The sequence below is a fragment of the Stenella coeruleoalba genome, assembly GCF_951394435.1.
Source record: "Stenella coeruleoalba genome assembly, chromosome: 2".
In the NCBI taxonomy this organism is placed as follows: domain Eukaryota; kingdom Metazoa; phylum Chordata; class Mammalia; order Artiodactyla; family Delphinidae; genus Stenella; species Stenella coeruleoalba.
Genome location: NC_137147.1, coordinates 45,496,174 through 45,520,264, shown reverse-complemented (window position 1 = coordinate 45,520,264; position 24,091 = coordinate 45,496,174). Strand labels below are relative to the sequence as shown.

Sequence of the window (24,091 nt, the reverse complement as noted above, 5' to 3'; positions counted from 1 at the left end):
CTTGGGCTGATTCCCTGTTTTTGTCAACATGGAGAATTCATTCCCACAGCCCCTCGAGGGTACAGGATTGAGCTAGCTTCCTTCTCAACTTGGGCCCTCAGTGCTAAGTTCCGGACTTCACTCGGAAGAGTCAGGAATGTAACCGGATGGTCATAGTGCCACCCCACGGAGGCTGGCATAAGCAGGAGTATTGCCAGCTGGTCACAAGCCAGGTGTTGTCTTTGAGACAGTGGCTTTGAAGTCAAAACAGAAGTCAAACAAAGCATGATTCCTGATTGTGATATTTTCAGAAAGTGTCCAACGTTATTCATTATGTTTATGCTTTCCTTGTTGGTGTAGTTGTCCCCAGTAGAATAAGATCTGAACTTGGGACAAGTATATGCTTCCTGTTGGAAGGAGTTCGGCTCTTAGCATAACCCAGATCTCCTTCCCCATCACTGAGTAACTACAGAAGCCTTCACGCCACGTGACGAGAGCAGACAAGGTTTCAGTGGCAGTCGACAGAGTCTCACAAGTGTGCATTAGCTCCCCTCAGTGGTAGCCGCCACGCGGGGTGGCACAGCAGGGGTACATGTGGTCACCCAGAGGCGCCTGCCAGCTCCGCCTGCCCAGCCCCCTTTCATGGGGAAGCCTCATCCCTTCTCTCTCCTCTCCCTTCCCCTCCTCAGTCAGGGCTGACCTTCCACACCCAGGTGCTGGCTGGGCGGTTGGCAGAAACTGGAGGACCTCGAGGCAGGGGTTGCCCAGTTGGCGCACAGTTTGGTCAGAAAAGGCGGCAGGGGCTCTTCTGGCATAGGTCAGCTAGCTTGCCTCCCTGTGTCACGCCCTGATACATCACCAGGTCCAAAGTCAAGGAACCAGTCACGTGACAGCATCAGACTCTGGGAAAGGGCTGGTCCATCCTGGCCAGTGGGAAAACTGGGAAAGACCAGGAGCGTCCTGCCTCACGCATCAGGCTGGCAGACACAGGCTGCAGGCTGGTCTCACCACACACGGCCTTCTCCGCCAGGTTTAGAAGGAAGAGGGTAGACTCTCTGAAGCCTGCCTCTTTAAAAGGAAAATGGGATTCTCTCCCCTGAAATAGGCGGGACAGTGGCCCTGGCCAGGTTTGAGACAGTTCTGGTGGCTACTTAACATTTCACTTCCCTCCGAATCCCTGCGTGCCAACTAGGCTGAGGCACCGTTCAGGCTCTGCTTCCAACCCGCGAACAAAGCAGGTTCCCGCCAGCGACGGGGCGGGCTGTCGGTGTTGTGCTGCCCAGAACTGAAACATGCCTGTCCAAGGCTACGTCCTCAGATTTCCTCTTTCTAACTGATTGATGGGCGGTCCGGGTGTAGAAATGATCACGTTCCATGAGCTTGTGTTCCTTGACATCATCAAGCAATTTTTCTTGGTAAGAGAGGATCCCAGGAACCGGTTGGTACTCATACTTCAGGCTTTTAAAATTATGTCCTTGCTATTCTGGGCTCTCAGAAGATTAAATACTTCATTAGTAATCAGGGCCCTGGTAGTCACGGGCCTTCCCGGGTCCCGGGCAGAGGTCTCCTGCCTAAGCATTGGGCAGCACTGTGGCAGGGCAGGTCCACCCACTACACCACAGAAGACCCCCCAACCCCTGACCTCCAGCCCCAAGCATCTGAGCCTGTTCTGTGCCTCTGCGAGCATCGGGCAAACAGATAGATGTCTACCAGAATCAACTTTCACTCCTTTTTCTAGTAAATAATGCCCAGGATATAAAACTCTATGTATAGGAGGATCTAATTTTATTATATAAAGTCATGTATGTATTACAGACGATTATATACATTACAGGCATACCTCGCTTTACTGCACTTCGCACATACTGCCTTTTTCTTTTTTCTTTTTAACAAATTGAAGGTTTGTGGCAGCTCTGAGTTGAACAAGGCTTTTGGAGACGTTTTTCCAACAGCATTTGCTTATTACTTCATGTCTCTATGTCACATTTTGGTAATTCTCACAATATTTCAAACTTTTTCATTATTATTATATTTGTGATGGTGATCTGTGATCTTTGATGTTACTATTGCAAAAAAAATTATGACTCATTAAAGGCTCCAGTCATGACTAGCATTATTTAGCAATGAAGTCTTTTTTTTTTTTTTAAAGACTTCTATTTTATTTATTTATTTTTTGGCTGCGTTGGGTCTTCGTTGCTGCACGCGGACTTTCTCTAGTTGCGGTGAGCGGGGGCTACTGTTCGTTGTGGTGCGTGGGCTTCTTATTGCGGTGGCTTCTCTTGCTGCGGAGCACGGGCTCTAGGCGCGCGGGCTCAGTAGTTGTGGCGCACGGGCTTAGTTGCTCCACGGCATGTGGGATCTTCCCGGACCAGGGCTCAAACCCGTGTCCCCTGCATTAGCAGGCAGATTCCTAACCACTGTGCCACCAGGGAAGCCCCAATAAGTATTTTTTAATTAAGGTATGTACATTGTCTTTTTTAGACATAATGCTATCGAATGTTTAATAGACTACAGTGTAGTGTAAACATAACTTTTATATACACCAGAAAACAAAAACCATTTGTGTGACTTGCTTTATTGAGATAACTGGTTTATTGAGGTGGTTGGGACCAAACCCGGAATATGTCCAAGGTCTGCCTGTATAGTATATACAGTTCTCATCTCATGTAGAAGAAATTCTTGCATCCCTGCCCCAGACTGCTGACTCCTACACTCAGGCCCCCATGGCTCCTTGGACCTCATTTTCCACCCCCTCCCCTCCCCCACCCTGTTCTACCCCAGCCCTCCTTGCTGTTCCTCACACACTCCAGGCTCCCACCTCAGTGCCTGTGCCCTCTGCCTGGAGCACTCCCGGGAACCTGCAGCTCAGGCTCAACTGGGTTCCTGCTCCAATGTCACCCCGTCGCGGAGCCTCCCCTCCCAGCAGCCCTGCCCTGTGCCTTAGTCTCTAGCATGACGAATGTTCATCTCATGGCAGGATGTAAACTCCCTGAGGGAATCCTACTGGCTTTCTCACCATATCCCCATGCCTAACCCAGTGCACAGCAGGTCAGAACACCCAAAACATACTTATAGATTTAACAAAGAAGCACATAACACCGAAACCTGCAGCTTTACAAATATTAACATCATCACAACCACCTGATGAGGCAGGTCCTACTGTTACCTTCATTTTATCCCCAGGGAAACTGAGGTACAGAGAGGTTAAGTCATTTACCCAAGGTCACACAGCAGCATCAGAATTCAAACCCAGGCATCTGTCCTAGAGTCTGTGCTTTTAACCACCGCCTGTGTTGCTTGTATCATGCGCTGAATGAAGGTGTGAATGAGCACGTTCCTTCATCTACAACAAATCACACGCAGGTCAGGAAGCCACCATGTGACCCTGTATAACTTTGTTATACAGCTTCTAAAGTGTGTGCATGTAAACTAAATAAATGCATTTGAAAGAAAGGCATTGAGGAAGCCAGGGAAGGAAATGTACCGAAATCATTTTAGTGATCATCACTAGATAGTGGGATTTTAAAGTGATCATATTTTCCTTGCCATACCTGTATGTATTTTCCAAGTTTTCTGCCTGGGCTAACAATAGAATGATTCAGTTTTCAATGGTTGCTCTTCCAAAGAACATTCTAATGAAGGGGTCAGCAGCCCTGAGCCCTGCGTGGGAACAGCTCGGGGAAGAGGTGGGGCGGCATGGAGGAGGGTCACCCAGTTCCTGACCCTCATGGAGGTCTTCTCCCTCCGACCATCCAGGACATCATCGAGGGGGGCAACCTGCGCATCCCCCTCCAGGAGCTGCACCAAATGATCCTGACTCCCATCAAGGCCTACAGCTCCCCAGGCGCCACCCCCGAGGCTCGCCGCCGGGAGTCCCAGGCCTCACACCCTCCTTCGCTGATGGGCCCGGAGAGCCAGAGCCCCGACTGCAAAGAGAGCGCCGCGGCCGCGGGAGCCACGGCCACTGCCTCGGCTGGGGCCAGTGGCGGGCTCCAACCGCACCAGCTGAGCAGCTGTGACGGGGAGCTGGCTGTCACCCCCCTGCCAGAGGGGGATCTCCCTGGGCAGTTCACACGTGTCATGGGGAAAGGTAGGACCCGATTCTCCCGCCTCCCCTTTCCTCTTCTCGACACCACTGACCAGAGCTCCCAGTTCCCGAGAGCCTTCCCCAGGGTGCTAGGCAAACTACCAGAGTACATGTCATTAGCCCATTTTATAGATGAGGAAAGTGCGGCCCGGAGAGGTTAAGGTATTTGGATCTGAATTTCAAGCTCTCTGATCCCCAAAGGCGTCTTCCTTCACCCTGGCTCCCTTCTCTCCCACTTCCTCAGACCAGGGCCTCCTGGGCCCTGCTGGCGGAGCGCTCTTCGGGCCTTTGGACGCTCAGGCTGAAGGCAGCCTTCCCACGGGCCACAGAAGGTACCACAGCCACACTGTGTGTGTCTGTAAGGCAGGATAGAATTCCCACGTGGTCCTTTGGGTAAGAGCGCCCCTTCTGCCTCTGACTGCCCTGTGCCCGGCCCTTATGCACATATCCTTGACCCTGTCTGACACTAGAATAATTTGTGCTTGATGGGGTATTTCTCAAAAAATCTCGATTATTTAAAAAATGTAGTGAATACCAGTACTTTTCCTTTGGGAAGGGGAAACAAGTTTTTTCTCTTCCATTGTGCAATATTTCAGACCATTTAAAACTGGGTTCTAACGAAAAGGACAGCTGAATCTTACAGGCGCAGTGAGACACTCCCTATGGTACATGTCCTTAAAAAGACTGAAATCTGTAGAAATCTGGCTCAGAGGAGATGGTTTGTAGCATCCCTTGGAGCTGAAATGCTGGTAGCTTCCTGGTCCGGGTAGGTCCCGCCACCTTCTCACTCTCCCCCACCCCCAAGTGGGCTCTTTGCTGTGTGGATTAGAGCAGATGGCCCCATGGGTGGAGGTACGGGTGGGCGTGGTTATCTGAGAGTGTGGTACATCACCCCCCTTCCCTGTGACAAGACCCATGTGGGCTCTGCCCTCAGGGGACTCGCAGTCCTCTGACATGGTGTCTTTTTAAAATTTAACTACTTTCAAATAAATTATAAAATTAATTCATGCTCTACATAAAAAATCAAAGCTAAACAAAATAGTGAAAGGTGAAAAATACGCCCACCTCCACCCCAGGCCCTGCCATCTTCGTCCTCAGAGGTAACCACTCTAAACGGTGCGGAATATCCCTTCAGAAACATTATAATCATGTACAAGCTCATGAGCATCCTTTTTACACACACACGGGTCCTGCTTACATGTTTCTCTGCAGCTTGTTTTTTTTACATGATATGCTTTCAGTATTTCTAGCAATACAAAAGCACCACCTCATTCTTTTTTAAAGGCTGCGTACTATTCCCCTGTATGCATAAACCATAATTTAACAGGGCCACAATGAATGGGCATTGAGATGGCTTCCACGTTTTGTTATTACCAACAATGCTATACTGAAAATCTACGTGAGATGGTATAAATGGGATTCTGTGACAGGTTGGTTATGCAGGATCAGGGAGAGAAAGGAATCCCGATGCCCGGTTTCAAGCTTCATGGCGGGGCATTTTTACTTGTCACTGACGTCTTTGTCAAACCATCTCCACCTGGCCTTCTAAACATTCCCATCAAAATCAGAGCCTCAGGACCTCTAGGATGAGAATAGAATGGGCTACACTAGCGTGGCCATGACCTGTCCAGGGGGGTTGTGTCCTCCACCTGCAGACTAGCTCTGCTTTGTCTCTACGAGAACTTCCTCGAGTGTGTAGGTGAATGTGAGCCTGTGCATGTATAAATGTGGGTACCGCTTTGAGAAAATCACCCTCCTGTGATTGAGTAGCAGGCTCCCTGCTCGTGTGCGTGCCCACACACCTCACATCCTAAGAGGCGTGCCAGCCTCACTCCTCCGGGTGAGATGTGCGGCTCATTCACAAAATTACGGCTCTTGCTCTCTGATAAGGGCTGATGGTCTTAATGCCTTTGAACTCCCTCTCAAAAGGAACCTCTTTCAAAGACAGGGCTCCGGACGCTGCTGCATTCTTCCTCTCCCAGAGTGGGCAGGGTTGCAGAAGGCTTAATATAGAATGGTATGCGTGGAATTAACCAAAGGGGCTTCTGGAGGCAAGGGCTCCTGTGGTAACCAAGCCTTTGACTTCAGTGGAATGAGGAGCCTCCTGGCCTTTTTTGTGAACGTGACATAAAGCCACAGTCACACATACCTCTCAAAATATTGGTCCTGAAAGGAAATCAGAGGCAGATCTCAGAGGTTAGGATGGGTGTACATTTCTCTGATTCACCTTCCCTTTTTTATTTTTTTAATTCCCAGTGTGCACACAGCTCTTGGTCTCCAGACCCGATGAGGAGAATATAAGTTCCTATTTACAGCTCATAGACAAGTGTCTAATCCATGAGGTGAGTAGTGACAGGTTTCACGAAACTGCTTTTTCTCATTGCTTAAAAGTGGTTCTCAGAGTTTCTGTGGTGTGATCATTTGGGTCTCCAACACCTGGTGTTTGAGTCGGGGGGTCATTAGTAATAGCTCGGGCAGAACGTGGCTGTGGTGGCTTCAAACCTAAACGCAGCTTGCGTATTACTCTGGGGTCCAGAGATTCACCTGGACTGAGCTCTGACTTGGGGGCAAATGCCTGAGAGGAACGTCGGGCTCCGGAAGCCTGCCCGAGGGACCGAGCCTGGGGAGGCTGACCACAGTCCTGCCACCTAGCCCCGGGGGTGTGGAAACATTTTCCCTTTGAGCTCAGGAAAATTGGAGGAGAGCGGGGAGAAAAGGAGAGCGTACAGAAGAAATAACGTGTGTCTGTGTGTATGTTGTATGTGGTTTGGTGGTTATTCTGCTGTATTTTGACTTGTGATTCTTATAAGAATTGGTTTTATTTTTTTTAATTTTTATTGGAGTAGAGCTGATTTACAATGTTGCATTAGTTTCTGCTGTACAGCAAAGTGAATCAGCTATACGTATACATATATCCACTCTTTTTTAGATTCTTTTCCCATAGAGGTCATTACAGAGTATTGCGTAGAGTTTCCTGTGCTATGCAGCACGTCTTTATTAGTCATCTATTTTATATAAAGTAGTGTGTCTATGTCTGTCCCAATATCTCCCAATTTATCCCTCCCCCCACCCTGCTTTCTCCCTTGGTAACCGTAAGTTTTTTTTTTTTTTTTACATCTGTGACTCTGTTTCTGTTTTGTAAATAAGTTCATCTGTACCATTTTTTTAGATTCCACATATAAGTGATAACATATGATATTTGTCTTTCTCTCTCTGACTTACTTCACTCAGTGTGACAATCTCTAGGTAGCCTCCACCCAAACTCCCACTCACCCTTTTCAATGTCCAATCCTGACACTGCTCTCATTTGGGCCAGCAAAAAATCAATAGGAAGGAGAGAAGGCAAGAACAGGGGATGGATTTTAGAGCTCATTCATTCTGTAGATATTTATTAAGTACCTAGATCCTGCCCCTGGCTAGGGAGCTTCCCGTGGGAGGGGAGTGGGTGAGACAAAAGGAAAACGGGTCACCACACATATGACAATAAGGCCACCTCCGAGGAACTGGAGCCCAGGAGGCGGGTACCTACCCAGAGCCCAGAGGCACTCCGTCCAAGCCAGACCTGAAGGGCGAGCAGAATCTTAGTGGGAAAGTCTTGGTCCATGAGGAAGCGGAAGAGAGCAGTCAGGCAGAGGGAGCAGCGCTCGGAGGGGCCGAGGATGCTTGGAGTAGGCTTCAGCGGGGTCTGATCAGGGGAGCATTAACATTTCTGAAAAAGCACACCGGAACCCTGCTTCCTCTCCCACGCCCACACTCAGCACTGAGCCTTGAAGATACTGCAGGACAAGTTCCCTCCCACCTCGCCTCCAGTCTGCTGAGCCCAGGAGACAAAGTAACGAGTCCTCCAGCTGCCTCCGTTGGATGGTGCGCTAGCTTCCTAATTGGTCCACGCCAGCCCCGACGCTGTGGCCTGGCGCTTCTCCCTTTCCTGCCGTCGTGCGTGCCCTCCCTGGGCGTCCTGGCTCTCCTTTCTGTGTCTTTCCCCTTTTCCTCCCTGGAGCTCCAAGTGACAGGTGCCAAGGTGGCCCCGTGTGGGCTCATCTCCCCTGACTGCAGGGGAGGGGGGCACGTCACGGACGGGAGTCACGGGCAGAAAGGAGCTTGTGCCCTGCCCGCTTGCCTGCATCCATGTCAGGATGGAGGGGCCAGCTCTCTGCTTCGGGAGGGAAAATGGTGTTTGAGGCTTTTTATGATTTGAGTTTGAGTAGAGGGAACACGTTTGAATAATTTTCCACAGCCTCGGGTTATTCTGTGTGTGCAGAACCCACCCTCCCCGCGAGACCCTGTCGAGGCACAGTCTCCAACCGGGCTGGAGACTCGCCGGGGCTCCGAGACACAGGGCTCCCTTTCACAGCCCGATCTTGCTGTTCTTTAGCCAGTGGATGGGAGGGTGTTGACTGCCGAGACACCTTCCTTCCTCCCCAGGGACAAAGGAGCCAAATCCCTAGAGGAGTAAAAGGACAGGAAAGTTCTGAATCTTATTTCCGAGACCAGTCACTTCATCTCCTGGATTATAAGCCCAGGCTTCTCGCCTCCTTGCCGTCTTGAGAAGGTTCTGGGAAGAAGAGCTCTTGCCCCCTTTATGACCCTTGTAATCCAGCCACAAGAGCTGTAGGACACATCTTCATCCAGACAGACATATGGGTCTGGGCCTGACAGGGACAGAGAACTCAGAAGTGGCTGACCGGCTGTGTCTGGGCATTCTGGAGTCTGGAGTCTTCCTTCCCCTCCAGCCCCCGAGGAGGCTGCTGCCAGCGCAACCCAGAGCTGCCTGGAGCCGGCTGAGATGAGGCGCTGGCATCCCAGCTGATAGCAGAGCTCCCACAACCGAGTGCTATTTGCAGGCACACACGGGAAGCAGCTCTCAGAAATCACTCATTACCAGCCATGGTCTAGCTCCTCTCCAAGCCTCCCAGCCGCAGCTCCCAGGACTGAGAACAGCCACACGCTCAGCACTCCTGAGGGGCCCGTTCCCATCTGCAGCCCCAACTACGTGAGCCTGTTGCCCTGCTGCTGAGTGGATGAGCTGACCTCTCTGAGGGGGCATAAACATTTCCATCTTCTTGGGTGCTCCTTGCCGCCAGGGGAAATGTCACATATGAACCAGTGTCCCTGGAAGCGCTTTGAATGAACATCTGTAAAGTGAGCCATTTACTCCTTTGTCACTTGGAAACTCAGGTGGGCTCCAGACCAGCTCAGTGTTGTAGTTCTGAGACCTCGAAGTCATTGGTTGGAGTTTAAGGCCAGGGTTGAAGACCAAAGCTTATGAATGTGATGGACATTCATATGCTGCCACCAAAGGGCTGGTCCATGCAACCGAAAAACCTAGTCAGTGTCTGTGGGCAGCACACAGTGACCCATGGCGAAGAGCCAGGCATGTTCTGAGTATCCTAAGTGCCCTTTGTGTGTGAATTTCATTTAATCCTTACAAGTTCCCTTTGATGAGGTATTATTAACCTGAGTTTTTAGAAGGAGCAGAGTCTCAGGTAGAGGAACTTGCATAAAGATGTGCAGGGATTCAAGCCCTGCCCATTTGCATCCAGAGGCTTCCACTGACCCACTGGGCTGGACTCTCCTCTCCTCCCCAAGTCGTCTTGACCAGCGCACCTGCATCTTGTGTCCTCGCTCAACATTTGGCTGAATAAGCTGGTCAGAAGCAGAATCTACCCATCCCTTTATTAGTCTAGCAGAAATGCTTGCCTTTTGCAGTTTTTGAAGCTATTCCTGTATAGCTGGACACTCGCTGAACATCACCAGCAAATGAGAGGGACCACAGAGGAGAACCACATCCTCACCTTTTAGCCGTGAGACCATCCACCATGCACCTTAAGGCGTGTCAGCACATTTATCTCTAACGGGGCACTGAGTGCCTGCTGGGGAAGTCCACCTTGATGACTGTGCTCAGTGGCATCTGGCTAAGGTCAGCCAGGAGGAAGGGGTTTGCAAGTCGTCAATACCTTTTCCACAATATGACTAACGTCTTCTTGCTTTTGTTCACATAGCTCTCCTGTGTTCAGGTCCTTAAAGATGAAGTGTCATTGGAAGAAAATAAAACTGTCATTTTTTTCTGTCTGTTTAAGGAATCTGTTTCCTTTATGGGAAACAGACATATAGTCTGTTACTCTAAGTATTCATTTATTTCTACTTAAAGTATTTCATGCTTTATTGACAAAACTACTTGGGTATGGTATCTCCATCACTGTTACTGCTAGTCAGTCAGATCCAGTGGCTTTATGACAGTGCGTGGACCACAGTTCTAGGCACTTGACAGGGGGTTCCTATATTGCATGTGTAGTCCTCACCATCTAGAACACTGCATGGCCATGGCTTATCTGCAGCAGAATTCCCAGGGCACTTGCTGCAAACACAAACCCCTAGACTTCTCTCCATATCTATGAAATCAGGCTCTGGTGGGGAGAAGGGGTTCAGAAATCTGCATTTTAACAGTCTCCTGGGGGATCCTAATATATCATGAATTTGAGAGTCCCTGCCTTGGGGTCTCATAGCCCCTGTGAAGTCCTTCCCTGGGCTTCGCTTGAGTACATAGGCTGTACACACAAAGACACATGATATAGGTGAGAGTGCGTTACGTATGGGGCAGTAGGCAAAGCATCCCCAAACACCAGTTTTACTAGAAAAGACTTGAGAAGGCATCAGATCTACCCATTTTCCTAAACCTTAGACAAAATTTAGGTGAGGAATGGTGCACTGGGGTTGTGTAGAGCATGGGGCCCCTTAACTGGAGATTTCTCAGCAGAGGCCAGACACGCCGAGAGTACATTCCCTTTTCCGAAGCCCCACAGACCACTCCAGGGTGAACACACACCGTCAAGCAGATTGATTTTTTGGAGTGGTTTAGCATTTCCATGGATTATGAAAATGCCTGTAAAAGCCCAAGTAGTCAACAATCAATTTTGCAATTCATTCTTGGTTAATAAACAGAGTCCAGAGTGGAGTCAGGGGAAAGTGGAAAGAGGGTATGGATCTGCCAGAGATGCAACCAAAATCGAGGGTTGTCAAAAGCTTAATGCATGTACCTTACCAGGCACCTCCAATGTCAAATAACTTGAATTTTCAGTACAGGCAGCTCCCAAATAAAACTGACTGCTGTTTGGAGCAGGTTGGAAACAAGGTGAAGAAAAGGCAGCTGCAGGACTCCGATGTTTCCCCGATTAATCGCGTGTTTCTCCCTCTAATGCCAGGCTGCGTCACCCATTAAAAAGTCCTGTTTGTTTTGCAGGCATTTACAGAGACACAGAAAAAACGATTGTTGTCATGGAAACAGCAGGTGCAGAAGCTCTTTCGGTCTTTCCCTCGGAAAACCCTTCTAGACATATCAGGATATCGACAGCAAAGAAAGTATGTTGGGATTTCAGTCTTTGTACTGCATGGTGGTTCCAGTACCTCACTGTCTGCTTAGGTTCCAGGGGCAGGACTACACAGGGCATCATTCCTCGTTTATCAGGGCGCCCTATGACAAGTCCAGATCACATTCCTTAAACAGGTGGGGTTGGGAAAAAGCTGTAGAGGGAAAGAATTCCCAGAGGAAGAGCTGAATGTGATCTTGGGGAACTCAACTGACATGGTCAAAATGACAGCATTGGTCTGGATGGGCATCGAGTGGGGAGTGGGTACGAGCTAACGAACGCCCACAAAACACTTGGTGGTTTACCCACAACAGGGGGCTCTGAAAGGACAAAAACGGGTTGTTCTCTCCACACCTTAAGTGGTAGTGTAATTTTTTCTCCCTTCTGGCTGCAGACAAGCTAATTATAGTTGGTGGCAGGGTGAAGAGCCCAGTGCTAGTCTATTTTGGTCTGAGCTGCAATCTAAGAGTGGAGCAGTGCCATTCTTGATTTTTCATAGTACTTCAGCTTCTTGGATGTCGTTAAAAATAAGCCTCGTTGTACTTTAGAACCCATTACCTTAATCTGGTTTTAAGTTGAGGAATCTAATTGCATATTAAAGGTGAATTACAGTGACAATCTGGGGGAGGAATCACGGGGAGGGGTAGAGGGAAGCCTTGAACAATGACAGGGAGTTTTGGGGAGACAAGGGAATGACGATGATGCAGATATGCTGAAAAATCAACATTCTGTTTTACTTTTTTCAACATGAGCAGATAAATACTCATTTTTTTCGCTTGCACCTAGCAAGTTCTGAACTCATTTCTCAGTGCATATGTAGAAGCTCTGTCTGTGTTAAAAGGTTGGGCATTTATTTGCATAAGTGTGCCTTGAAACATCACTGTTTTATAAATTACTTCAGGGAGATAAGGCCAGTTGGAACTTGTGAAAAGTCTTCATTGAAGATTAATGTAAAAATTGAAGTGTTATCATATTCCAGCATATATAACACAGTTATTTATTAAACAAACATTTAGCATGTACTTTGTGCCAAGTGGGTATCCAAGCACTTAAGAATATTAATACATTTAATCCTTGCAACAGCCATATGAGGTAGAGGTGCTATTATCAACCCCAATTTACAGAAGAGTTGGGAGGCAGTGGCATCCGGGATTTGGACCAGGCAGGCCAGCGTCAGCTCCAGAGTCAGTGCTCTTAACCACTGCGGTTGCCGGGCAGCTCTCCTGGTCCCCGGATGATGTGCAGAAAAGAGAGTCAGACAAAACAATACTCTATTGCCAGCTCCTTGGCCCCAAGCCTCCCTGGAGGGTTGGGCGGACCACCTGTGCACCCTGAGGATTCCTGGGGGCCCAGATGAAAGGCGAGGCCTGCTCCTTAGCCTTCTTCCCTGGGGCTGCCCCCTTCCCAGGCTCTCCCTCTTCTCGACCCCCAAGAAAGGGGAGGAAGATCCGGACCCCTCTTGTAACACCAGGCCCTTGGGAGACAAGTTCCAAGAGGAAGAAGGAATTCAGAAGTTGAAGATGAAAACAGAGCTTTCAAGCTCTTTTGTCTTCCTCCCCGAAGTGCCATCCGCTGCTTCCGTCTGCCCTGCTCTGTCCTTGGTCCACATCACTGTTCCCCTTAACCTTGACTCCTCTACAGTGTTATCAACTGACGCTTGAATTGGGCTAACCCAAGGTTTGCCAGATTGGTCCTCCTTTTATTGATTAGATCAGGATGAATGCAGTCATCAGTTATGGATGTTCAACTGGAAGTTGCTGAAGCTCCAGAAAATAATTCATTCTCATAAATATTACCTCTGGGATCTTTTTATGCTATTAATTTGCTTTGAAGACCTGTTTCTCCCATAATACAAAGGTAACTGCAGCCCAGCCCCTCCTTGAATTATCACAAATCCCAAATTAATTGGTTCTTATTAATGTTATTTTATCAGTCATTTCAAGGAAATGAACTCAGTTGGTTAGATGTAGGAAAGCACAGAAAGACACAGATGGGCAGAGCAAGAGAATGAGAAATGGAAACTGACGTTTGTCACTTTGTTCTCTCCCGAGAAAGAATGATTATTTCATTAAGCCTAGTGATCTGAAGTGACTTAAGCTTTCACTCTGGTTACCAGCAGCGGCAAGCCTCAATAAGCCTAACTTTGTAATAACCAAGTTTAGGACACCACGGTGAGGTCCACCGTCATTCGACGGCCTAACCAAATTCTCCCCTCCATCCAGCCTATCCCCAGAATGTTCTGGGCTCTACCAGCTCTGTGAATGCTAACTTTAGGAGTCCACGTTTCTCCCGTGACTAAATGTCCCATTACAGAATCCTCTGGCTACATTATATTGCTTAAGAATATAGTCTTGCCTGCCTGGAAGCACAAATCATTTTAGGATCACTCGCTGACTGCTCTGTTTTGCATATGAAATAACTTTTTAAAAATCCAACCAAAAAGGAAGATGAGCAAAAAGCTGTCTGCACTAAATAAGGAAAAATCTTAGGAGAATACTAAATCATCATACCAGGTGGCCAAAATTCTGGCTCCAAAAACCAAAGGACTAGTTTTCATAGTTTAAAAAACAAAAACAACCCCCCACCCCTCAAAACAGCCACTTGATCCTTGTCTCCACCTGTCACATGTTGTCCATACCCCAGAGGAGGTCTCTTCCATCACTTGAGATTACTTCTGCTCCTCTGGGCCTGAATTTCTTCTTTCAAACCAAACATTTTAAACCTTAGTAAAAGAAGGAAGAAAGGGAGAGAATGGGAGAAAGAATGAGATAAACCAAGAGACCTAGAACCCGTGAGTGTCCTTCTCACCACGTGTACATGAGCCTCTGACTGGAATTGGGAACCATTCTTTTGGGTCACAAAAGCCTAGAAGTGGAAAAACACAGCCCAGAAATCAGTTGGCACCAGCTCACCGTGGCATTCTCTTCCCTGCTCCCGCCGCGCGCCCCCCCAGGAAATTTAGGAATTCTAAGGAAGAAACACTTTCTGAGATCAACTGTGCTGATGACTTAGATGCTCCACCCAACCACACACACACACACACACACACACACACACACACACACACACACACACACACACACACACACACACACACACACACACACCTCTCCCTCAGGAAATAACTGTTTTGCAGCACCTCCCCTCCCCATCATCTGGTTAAACTACGTCAGCTCTGCCTCCTGGAGTCTCCGCACAGGCTTGGTACAAACCTCCCCTGGCTGGGAAAGCAAGTCTATTCCATCTTGTGGCCATCGGAGGTAAAGCATTTTGACTGAAACATCAGTGAATGACTAAAGCTGACTCTTCTTGGAAAGAATGTGCTGGTTCCTGAAACCCTGCTGGCTGCCGTGCACCCTCCCAGAACTTGAGGCCTGCTGGAGAGGATGAGTTCTTCAGCACTGAGGTCACCAGACCAATGGGAGCACGGTGTCCGAGCATGATGCCACGGGTCCGCGGCTGCCTCCCTGCGTGGACCCAGGCGAAGCCTGTGACCTCTGGGTCTTTCTCTGGGGAGGGCCTGAGGAGTGGGGAACAGTCGGTGTCCTAGGTCCAGAGCGATTGCAAACATCATCATCTTCATTCTCATATCCCTCCTCTTCACCTGGAGTCAGAGCCCCAGACGTGGGGTCAGCTCTCCCATTTGGAGAGGTGATTATAATGCCAGAGACTCATTCATTCGTTCACTCAGCCTGCGTTTACCGCCAGGAGCTGATCCAGGCAGGAGGGACCTGCAGGGTTGATGAGGACAGACACCATCTTTTTTCTCATGGAGCTTACGTCCTAGTGGGGCTCAGAGGCCACTCCTTCCAAGTCTGCTGTACAGACAGACATCAGAACCGGACTGTGGTCTGAAGGAAGGGGCACAGATCCTGGCTCTGCCGCTTTCTTACCGTGTGGCCCCTTGACAGGAACGTGAGTGCTCAGGGCCCGTGACACAGTGGAAGAAGGCTGTAGAGCACACGGGTTAACCTTCTGGGCTCATAGTCCAGCACTGCCCCCCAATGGCTGTGTGACCTTTGAGAAATTATTAAGCTCTCTGTTTTACTTCTCCAGCTGTAAATGGAGATAGAGTGCCTACTTCATAGGATTGTCGTGAGGATTGAAGAATCAACATCAAAGTCCCAGGGCGGTGCACGTGATGTTAGCTCTCAGATGTTAGCTGTCATTTAGTCATAGAACCCTGACCCCCGTAGACCTCATAACGGTCAAAATGTGAGCAGACCCCAAGGAGGCATCCTGCTGGCAGCCCGGGGGTTGGGAAGGGCTGAGGGGGACTGATGGCCTCTGTTCTTCCCTCTTGGCTCTCACAGCCGCGGCTTCGGGCAGTCCAACTCCCTCCCGACGGCTGGCTCTGTGGGCGGTGGCATGGGCAGGCGGAACCCACGCCAGTACCAGATCCCCTCCCGGAACGTCCCTTCCGCCCGCCTTGGCCTCCTGGGCACCAGCGGATTCGTCAGCTCCACCCAGCGCAACACCGCAGCCAACCCCACCATCATGAAACAAGGAAGACAGGTCTGCTCGGCCCCGGGGAGGAGGGTGGGCAGGCCCAGCTCAGGGCCTGAGGCTCAGACAACCCCAAGGCGAGAGGAGAGGCCCGGGGGGGCTAGACTGAGGACAGTTGTCCCTGTGGCTCGGAGGTTGTTTGCACTGTTTCTCAGGAAGACAAAGCGAGGCCACGGCAGCAACTGGCTTTGTGGGGATTTTGTTTAGGCTGCCCCACGACCGCTTTAACCTTGGGGGCCCTGCACACAGGGGGCCTTTAGGAAGAAATGCAAGACCTGTTTCTTCTTTGCCTTGATCCTTGACCTGCCCCAGCAGATCCCACTGCCTTCCAAATTTGGCTTCCAGAGCATCTGAGGGCTTCTTAGCCTTTTTATCTGAGGCAAATAGCTCCTTTGTCATGGTCCCAGCTGTGGTGGAGAACCCACAGGAAGGAGCCTGAGAAAGGCTGTCACAGGGAGAATTGAAACATTCTCAGGCGGTCAAGGCCAGGCTGCCCAGAGATTCTCGCCATGGGATATAGAGCCACAACCTCTGTCCCCTGGGTCCTCGTCCCAGTACTCCCACCCTCCCACCCAGCGCCTCCCACCTGTGTAGCCCCTGCTCTGTGGGGACTCTGCAGGTCGGGGCTGGGGTTAGAGGGACACCAAGTGAGTCTGAGGTTCTGGGTTGTCATGAGAAACTAAGGGATGAGAGCTTGATTTACAAAACAGGAAACAGTTCCTGGCAAGACAGGCAGGATTCACTCCCCCCAGGGAAACAGCACAGGGTAGGAAAAAGCCCCACTCTCTGACCATTGTGGGAAGCCCCCAGATGGGCCCAAGAGGAACTCACTGCTAGGACACCCGCGTAATAATAAACACACAAGCTGACTTGTGCCAGCTCTTTGCCAGCTGAGAGGTTCTTTTTTCTCCTCCTTGCTTTGTAGTAAATTGTAAGAATCTCAGAGAGAAAATCAACTGAGAGCCCTGAAATAGTTTGTGCTCTTCGTTGCAGACATTTATAGAACTCCCCCCATTTCCTAGAAAAGTGATAGGAAAAGCAAAGGCAACAGAAGGGATAAAAAGAGTTTTGGAGCTAGCAAGGGAGATTGGTGTCCAGATTAAGTTGAGGCTTAGAGAGGAGCCTGAGGCTAAGGACGTTTCGCCGGGGGTGGGGTGGGGGGGAAGCGGGGGACTGAACGGAATCTAAAGCCCCTCTCTCTGAATAAGCAGATGGATCGCGCTGGCCTATAAGCCCTTTCCCAGAAGTTAGCAGAGAGTCCTCCCAGGGTACTTGCCTCCTGGATTCTGGCTGTGGGCCCCCCCAGGTGTCCGGAGTAATGGGTTCTGCTTTCGTGTTTCTCCCTAGAACCTCTGGTTCGCCAACCCCGGGGGCAGCAACAGCATGCCAAGCCGCACCCACAGCTCAGTCCAAAGGACCCGCTCGCTGCCCGTGCACACTTCACCGCAGAATATGCTGATGTTCCAACAGCCAGGTAGGGCCCAGCCCTCCATCCTTCGCTCTCCTCTCGGGGAGGCCAGGTCACCAAAATAGATGCCCCAGTGAACCCAGGCAGAAAGTGCTTAGCCTCAACTGTCACCATGCATTCTTTTGAGCTTATAGAAGCCTTTCCTTTTTTAAACCGTGTCTTGCCAGCATGAATAGCGGCTGGTTGGCTGGGAGCCAGCACACGGAGCTTGAGTTGGTTGTGATCTGTTGGGGGTATTTTTGATCCTAGTTATATTTCTGGATTGATGAACCCAGGGATATTACTGGGGGGTTTTCAGGGCGGAGTTGGGAGGGGTTTCACGTGTAGTGTGTGTGTCGTTGGTATATACGTGGGGGAATGTGTAGATAGTGAGACAGAGAAAGAAAACTTGACAGTGCAGATGCTGAGAGACCTCCCCCTGGTTTGGGAGTTCCTTGCACACGTGACCGCTGATCCAGCCATCTTCCCTTTACTTGGGTAAAGAGCAGCTTGGTGCACCTCATGTCAATTTCACCTTTGACCACGCCTCCTCAGAGTAGCCAGAATTACATACAGCCAACAGATGCCTGCACCTTCTTCTGTGCAGACAGTGACCTCTTAGACTCCATGAGTAATGCAAAGCCCCGCAAGCAATTACTACATGGGTCGCACCTGGAAGAAGGTCCTCACCCTGGGTAGACATGCTCTGTACCATGTCTTACAGGAGTTTGAGGGGAAATGTCACTGTGGCCTGGGTGGGCAAAGAAGCTTCTCAGAGTCATAGGTGAGCTTCAGGGAGCAGAGGGTGAAGAGGTGGAAAGAGGAGGGTGGAGTTGCAAGCAGAAGGAGCTAAGAGAGCAAGACTGCAAGGGTATCGAGTCCCACGGCGGCTCGGCAGAGGGGTCAGGCTGAAGTAGCGGCAGGTAGACCAAGGGAGCTGGAAAGACTGCAGCCAAAGGTGGGACGCTGAATCCAAGGCCGAGGAGCTCAGACTCCAGCTGCTCTCAGTGAGGAATCGATAAACGATTTTGAGCAGGGGCGTCAGACAGGGCTAAGCATGGAGGAGTGAAGGGAAGGCAGGCTGGAGGAGGAGAGGCCCCCGAGGAGAAGGGTGGGAGCCACCAGGGCATAACGTATGTCAGGAAAGGACGGGACGTCCACAGAGTCCAGACGCTGGTTTAAAATTGCTTCTTGATGGGCTTCCCTGGTGGCGCAATGGTTGAGAGTCCGCCTGCTAATGCAGGGGACACGGGTTCGTGCCCCAGTCCGGGAAGATCCCACATGCCGCGGAGCGGCTGGGCCCGTGAGCCATGGCCGCTGAGCCTGCGCATCCAGAGCCTGTGCTCCCTAACGGGAGAGGCACTTTGGTTTTAAAGCTCCTTTTCTTCATTTTGATACTTGCTATTTTTCTTCCCAGGAAGAAATACTTAATAAAATTTTGGGGGTTGTGAAGGCCTTCTCCCTGGGTCATTTAGTCCCAGCCTCTGTTTTCATGTAGAATTATGTATAATCCATTCCCAGTAGAAAGAGAACCTGGACAAGATTTGAAGACATCCTGGGCACGAGACCTTTCACCTTCAATGAATAGTTCACCCTGACCTCAGCCCCAGGACTGCAGCCCAGCCACCGTGCAACCTCACGGGAGCCCTCGCGTAGCCGACCGCTCTCTTCCAATCCTAACATACTTGTAGACTTCTCCATTCTTTCCTACCTCTTTTTTCCTCCCTGCAGCTCTCTTCCAAGTCCTCAGTCACCCTCTTTGTCCCCCATCTTAATTGGGCAGACCAGGCCCACCAGGAAGAGCTGGGCCATCCCTGGGAGAAGAACCGTTTGGGTCTGTTGATCTGAATCCTCCACCTGCACTATGTTTCCCCTCTGCTCTTATACAGCAACGCTGAACAGTTGGCTTATGCTCAGGTCAGCTATGACCCTAACATTGTCTCCACCCTCTTCCCGTGAAGCCTCTTGTTCCCGTAGTTAAAGAATCAAATACTACCAAACAGCTTGTAAGAGAAAATGACTCCCCCTGCCCTCCCCTCCCAGCCCAGAGTCCCATCTCCAGAAGCAGCACTTCCAGCTGTTTTCAGTTTTCCTGGTAGTTATCTGCAAGTCTCTCAATAATGTTCTTCACATACTGGACTTAGAACCCTTGGGTTATTGTTGTTGTTTTAATTAACCTCTCACCCGAACATGACAAACCCACTTCCAGCAAGGCCCTGATGAGGCAAGGCATTTCTGGTAACCACGGCCCGGGGACAGGACTGCTCCGTATTTCCTGACTGCAAATACCCTGGTTAGGGCTCAGCAGAAGCCACTCCTAAGTCCTGCCCGGCACCCTTGGCCCATGTGGGGTGGCTCTTCCTGAGACATGGCCATGAAGGGCGAGGCAGGGCACAGCTGTGACCCAGGATCCCTGGCTAAAGGGAAAGCAGGCTGCAGAAAGTCCCCCCATGGGCGCAGAAAGTTCCTCCTCAGCCTTTGCATCTAGGTCCTGAGGGCCAGGGGCTGGGACTAGACCATAAGCCTCACATCAGGTAGGCAGATATCAGGACGGCAGAAAGCGGCTTTCATCTTTACACAAGCAGTAGTAATTGTGAACGCAAAGTGGAATAGAGATGTGCGACCAACCCAAAATTGAATACTCAGAAAACTGTGCTACATTCCAACATAGTGGTTTCCTCCTGGCCATTGGATGTCTTCAAAGCACCCATTTTGACCCATCTGAGCAAATCTTGAAGACTACACTACATTCTAAGGAAGTTTGGATTCTGTAAACTTAAAATAATCCCATCAAGATGATGGAATGTCTCCAAAGAATAAAGAAAAGCCTGGGGGCTAGAACCAGCCTCCAAGTTGTGTATCAATTCATCAGTCACCTTGCTTGAATTTGCGAGACACTTCTTTCTTTCCTGGACCTACAGAATCCGTGGGCCCCTTGGAGGCCAGGGCAGGAGGGGTGGTTCTCCACTTCATTCCCATGTGGACAGATTTAAAATGTTTCCCAGGACAAGCCAGGAGAGCCATCGGTGATTGTTGCCTCTTGCTGGCCTGTGGGATGAGTAAGAAACATGAAGCTGGTCCTCCCAGAGAGGAGGACAGGGTCTGATACCATCACCGGGGGGTGACGAGCTCAAAATCAGGGTGGTGCCTGGCGAGAGGGGTCATGTTTCTCCGAGAGGTAGGGTGTTTTCCCAACTGGAAAATTAGTTTGGAAACTGCTCGCAGAATGACACCTTATCTTGGAAGCAGACCCTGCTGACCCGGGCTCCGCCACCCTTGGGATCAGAGAGGATCTCAGAGCAGCCCTGGCGTGACACTAGGAGGCCACGGAAGCTCCTCGCCACCTAGAGGGCTGACGGGAAAGGGCAGAGGGGGCCAGCAGCTGACTTCAAAGGAAAAGCATGGAGAAAGGTAGACGGGGCAGCCTCACAGGGGACCTCATCCTTCCCTTGCACAAAACCATGTGCAAACTACCTTTGGTGCTGGACCACCCAGATGTGAGATGGGTAAAGCTGTGCCTTACCTGGCAGCATTTCATGATGTGACATATCTGTTCTCCATCGCAAACCTCCCCTATGCAGCGGCTCATGACTGGAATCCTTCCATCATTAGAATACCTGGGAGCATAGTGCACAAAGCTGTTATCATTCCTTTCTCCTTAGTGTGAGTGAGCTTCAGACTGCTTCCAGAGAACTGCCTTTAGAAAGAGAGGGGAGAGGGGGAGTGCCGTCAGTGCACTGGCTCCGCTGAGGGGATGGAAGGGGCTGCCCTGCAGAAGCAGAGGCCAGAGCAGGGACCCACTTAGAGTACCTGATCAACATTTGCTCCCTCCTTCTAGTAATCCAAGGCAAACAGCCCTGCTCAGGACTGACAGAGGATGGGCAGGGAGGTTGGCAAATGAATCAGTTCTATCACAGCCAAGAACCCAGCTGGGTCTGTGCCCCACTGCTTCTGAGAGCCAAATTCAGAGAGACCAACTTGAGGCAAGATGGTACAATAGTGTCGTGTACCATAGTCTACTCATCATTTTTTGTGAAAACGTGGGTCCCATAGGATTTCCGCAGCACTTAGTTCTGCAGGTCTAGGAGTCAGGTCCCCAGAGAAGAGCTCTGTTCCCCACAGCAGATTCAGGGAGCGACTGCGTACCTGTGTTCCCTGCCACCTGCCCCCCACTACCAGCTCTGCACGGCCTCATTGGCCCATTTCCCTGCCGGCACTGATCTCTTTTCCTTTTGACACCATTCTCCCCCTTTCCTCTTGGTTCCTGCCTTCCCTTTATCTTCCTTCCTCCCCTCATCACTGTTGTGTAGCTCCCACTTCTGCATTCCCTGCCCCTTCCTCAAGAGACTGACTTTCCTCATTTCTTGCCTTCCAGCAACCCATTTCTCACTCAACCAGACTCAAAGCCCTCCTGGTTTACTCAGCAGGGTGGCCTCAGCTGTCATTGGCAAAGTGGAATTCTCAAGGTTTTTCCTAGAATGCCCCAACCTGCTGCTTACTCTAAAGTCCTAAAAACATTGGCCTCTTTACCTCAGCCTCAGGGACTTGGAGAGAGAGGCAGAAGGACACTTCAGGCCAGGTGGACCCTGCAGCAACACCTCATTAGGGATGGGCGCTGCTTCCTTCCAGAATCCTCTTGACCCTGGGCCTGAACAGCAGTCCCTGTTCTTGTGGGACTTCTGAAAAGGCACAATTTGAAAGTCCCACATCAGCCTAGACTTTGGACATCCTAGAACTGGGGATCCTCAAATACATCCTAAATACTGGAAGGGTCTGATGGGGAGGGGAAGACTCCCTCGTACTCAGAGATGCCATCTGAGCTAAGGAAACAGGCCTGCTCGGGCAACAGGACCGAAGGCTCGGAGTCTATCCTTTTTGCCCTCCCGAAGACTCGAAACTACACCTGCCTGGTCTGTTACAGCTGGGGGCCCAGGATAAACGCAATGAGCCCCCAGGCTGAGCAGAAGCAAGGACAAGAGTTGGTCTGTGGTCCAAGTGGACCTGTGGGCAGGAGCTGCCCACACGCTTAGTCGGGGCATGGAGAGCTCTGCCCACCAAGCCACCCGTGGCTGAGGGCTTCCAGCCGAGATGGAAGCTGCTCTTCACCCGTCTGGTCTCCCTCTGTCTCCTGTGTGCAGGGAGATGCCACGGATCTGTTTTTATCAAATACACAATTAAAAAGTCACACTATTAGGAAACTCTGGAGTGTGAACATACGGGCTTCTCCCAAGACTTAGAATTTTTCAAAGCTGCTCTGAGAGTGGTTAGGAGTCACGACTCCCCCGTGCAACAGAGGGAAGAGCTGGAGGATAAAAAGCAAGCCTGCCGACTTTCAACCTAAAAGAGCAGCCACTAGGGTTTGGAGATTCTGGAGCAGAGAGCCCCACATTTCTCAGCCCCCCTTTTTTTGGAACACGCAATCCCAGGCTTGGAAAATGCCATTTTGCTGCGTGTTGGCAAGAAATCCTGCAGCTGAAACACTTCTCTCCAAATGTCGAGCATCTTTATTTATCCAAATCTCTCCACAGTGTTTGTTTAAAGGGGAGTGCTAGAGAGTAAACTAAATTTTACAATGAGCATATGGATGGCTGTAACTGCTGGGGTTTTTTTTTTTTTATTTGCTAACTGGCTATATATAAAATTGTGTTTCTATTTTATAAATTTCACACCCTGAAGGCTGCTAATTTTTGCATGCATATGATTTTCACATGAATGGATGAAAATACTAAAATACTCTTCCCTCTGGGTTGTTTAATTGCCCGACCCTACTCAGAGCAGTGGTGGATGGGGGTGTGGGGAAACCAGCTTCCCTAGAAGCCCAGTTGTCCTCTGTCTGCTCATGAACTGGCACAGTTGTCTTTCAGACCCATCGATGCTGGAACTGGTGTCAGAAAGAACCTTATCTGCTCCCCAGCGTTCATATCGATCGCTTTTGCCAACCTTCTCTTTGAGAATTTTAAATAACGGAAACGACATCTGCCTCTGAATTAGCTGGTAATGGGGAACACAGATTGCAGGGAAGGCTGAAATATATAGCTCCTCGAGGAAAACAAATACTTTGGTTTAGCCATTCGTTTCAACTTCCCCTCCCACCAAACCATCAACCTCATTTTTCATTCCCTCCCCGCTCCGGCCCCAAGCGCCCCCTAGTGGAGATGCGAAGGAGCCAGGAAATGGCCTGCAGTTTGGGCCTCAGGATCCTTTCCCCACTTTACAGATAGAAGAGCTAAGGCCCAAAGAAGGGAACAGCTTCCCAGGGTCACACAGGAAGGCAGTGGCAACGCTGAGACTCCCCCAGGCACTCAGAACATATCCCACTGCTGATTTTTTCTGCCCTCCCCCCATAGGATTTCACAGCTCTGTCCGAGTTTCACAGTAGCTGTCCGTTTCCTTCTATTTCCATCTTTTTCATCACTCCATAGACAGGTAATGAGGTGTGCAGAAGGCCATGGCTGGGTATCATGGGAGAGTCAGAGAAATCTGAGAGCATCGTCGCTGTCTGCAAGGCACTTCCAAACTAGTTAAGGATGTTCAAGGGTTCCACAGGATAGGGAGGTTGGGGGAGGTGCTGACGGTGAGCCCTAGCACGACAGAGGAGGCTCAGGGGTGCCTCCCCCTTGGAGGAGAGATAGGGAGGGTCCACATGGTAGAGGGGGCTTTGTGGTTAGAATGCACAGTATTGTCCTGGGTAGCGGGAACCCTCAG

The 24,091-nt window shown here is 50.2% G+C and overlaps 1 protein-coding gene across 6 annotated transcripts in view; it reads left to right on the top strand.

Moving 5' to 3' along the window:
* Nucleotides 1–24,091, top strand: part of SAMD4A (sterile alpha motif domain containing 4A) — a gene marked incomplete at its 5' end in the record, with an annotated part of 233,905 nt that overhangs the window by 198,449 nt on the left and 11,365 nt on the right. For all 6 annotated transcript variants that reach the window (XM_079906297.1, XM_079906295.1, XM_079906294.1 and 3 more), the window contains 5 exons: nucleotides 3,736–4,069; nucleotides 6,323–6,408; nucleotides 11,307–11,425; nucleotides 15,747–15,948; nucleotides 17,287–17,413. In XM_079906297.1, coding sequence (XP_079762423.1) covers nucleotides 3,736–4,069; nucleotides 6,323–6,408; nucleotides 11,307–11,425; nucleotides 15,747–15,948; nucleotides 17,287–17,413 — 868 coding nt within the window. The remainder of the gene's footprint in view (nucleotides 1–3,735; nucleotides 4,070–6,322; nucleotides 6,409–11,306; nucleotides 11,426–15,746; nucleotides 15,949–17,286; nucleotides 17,414–24,091) is intronic.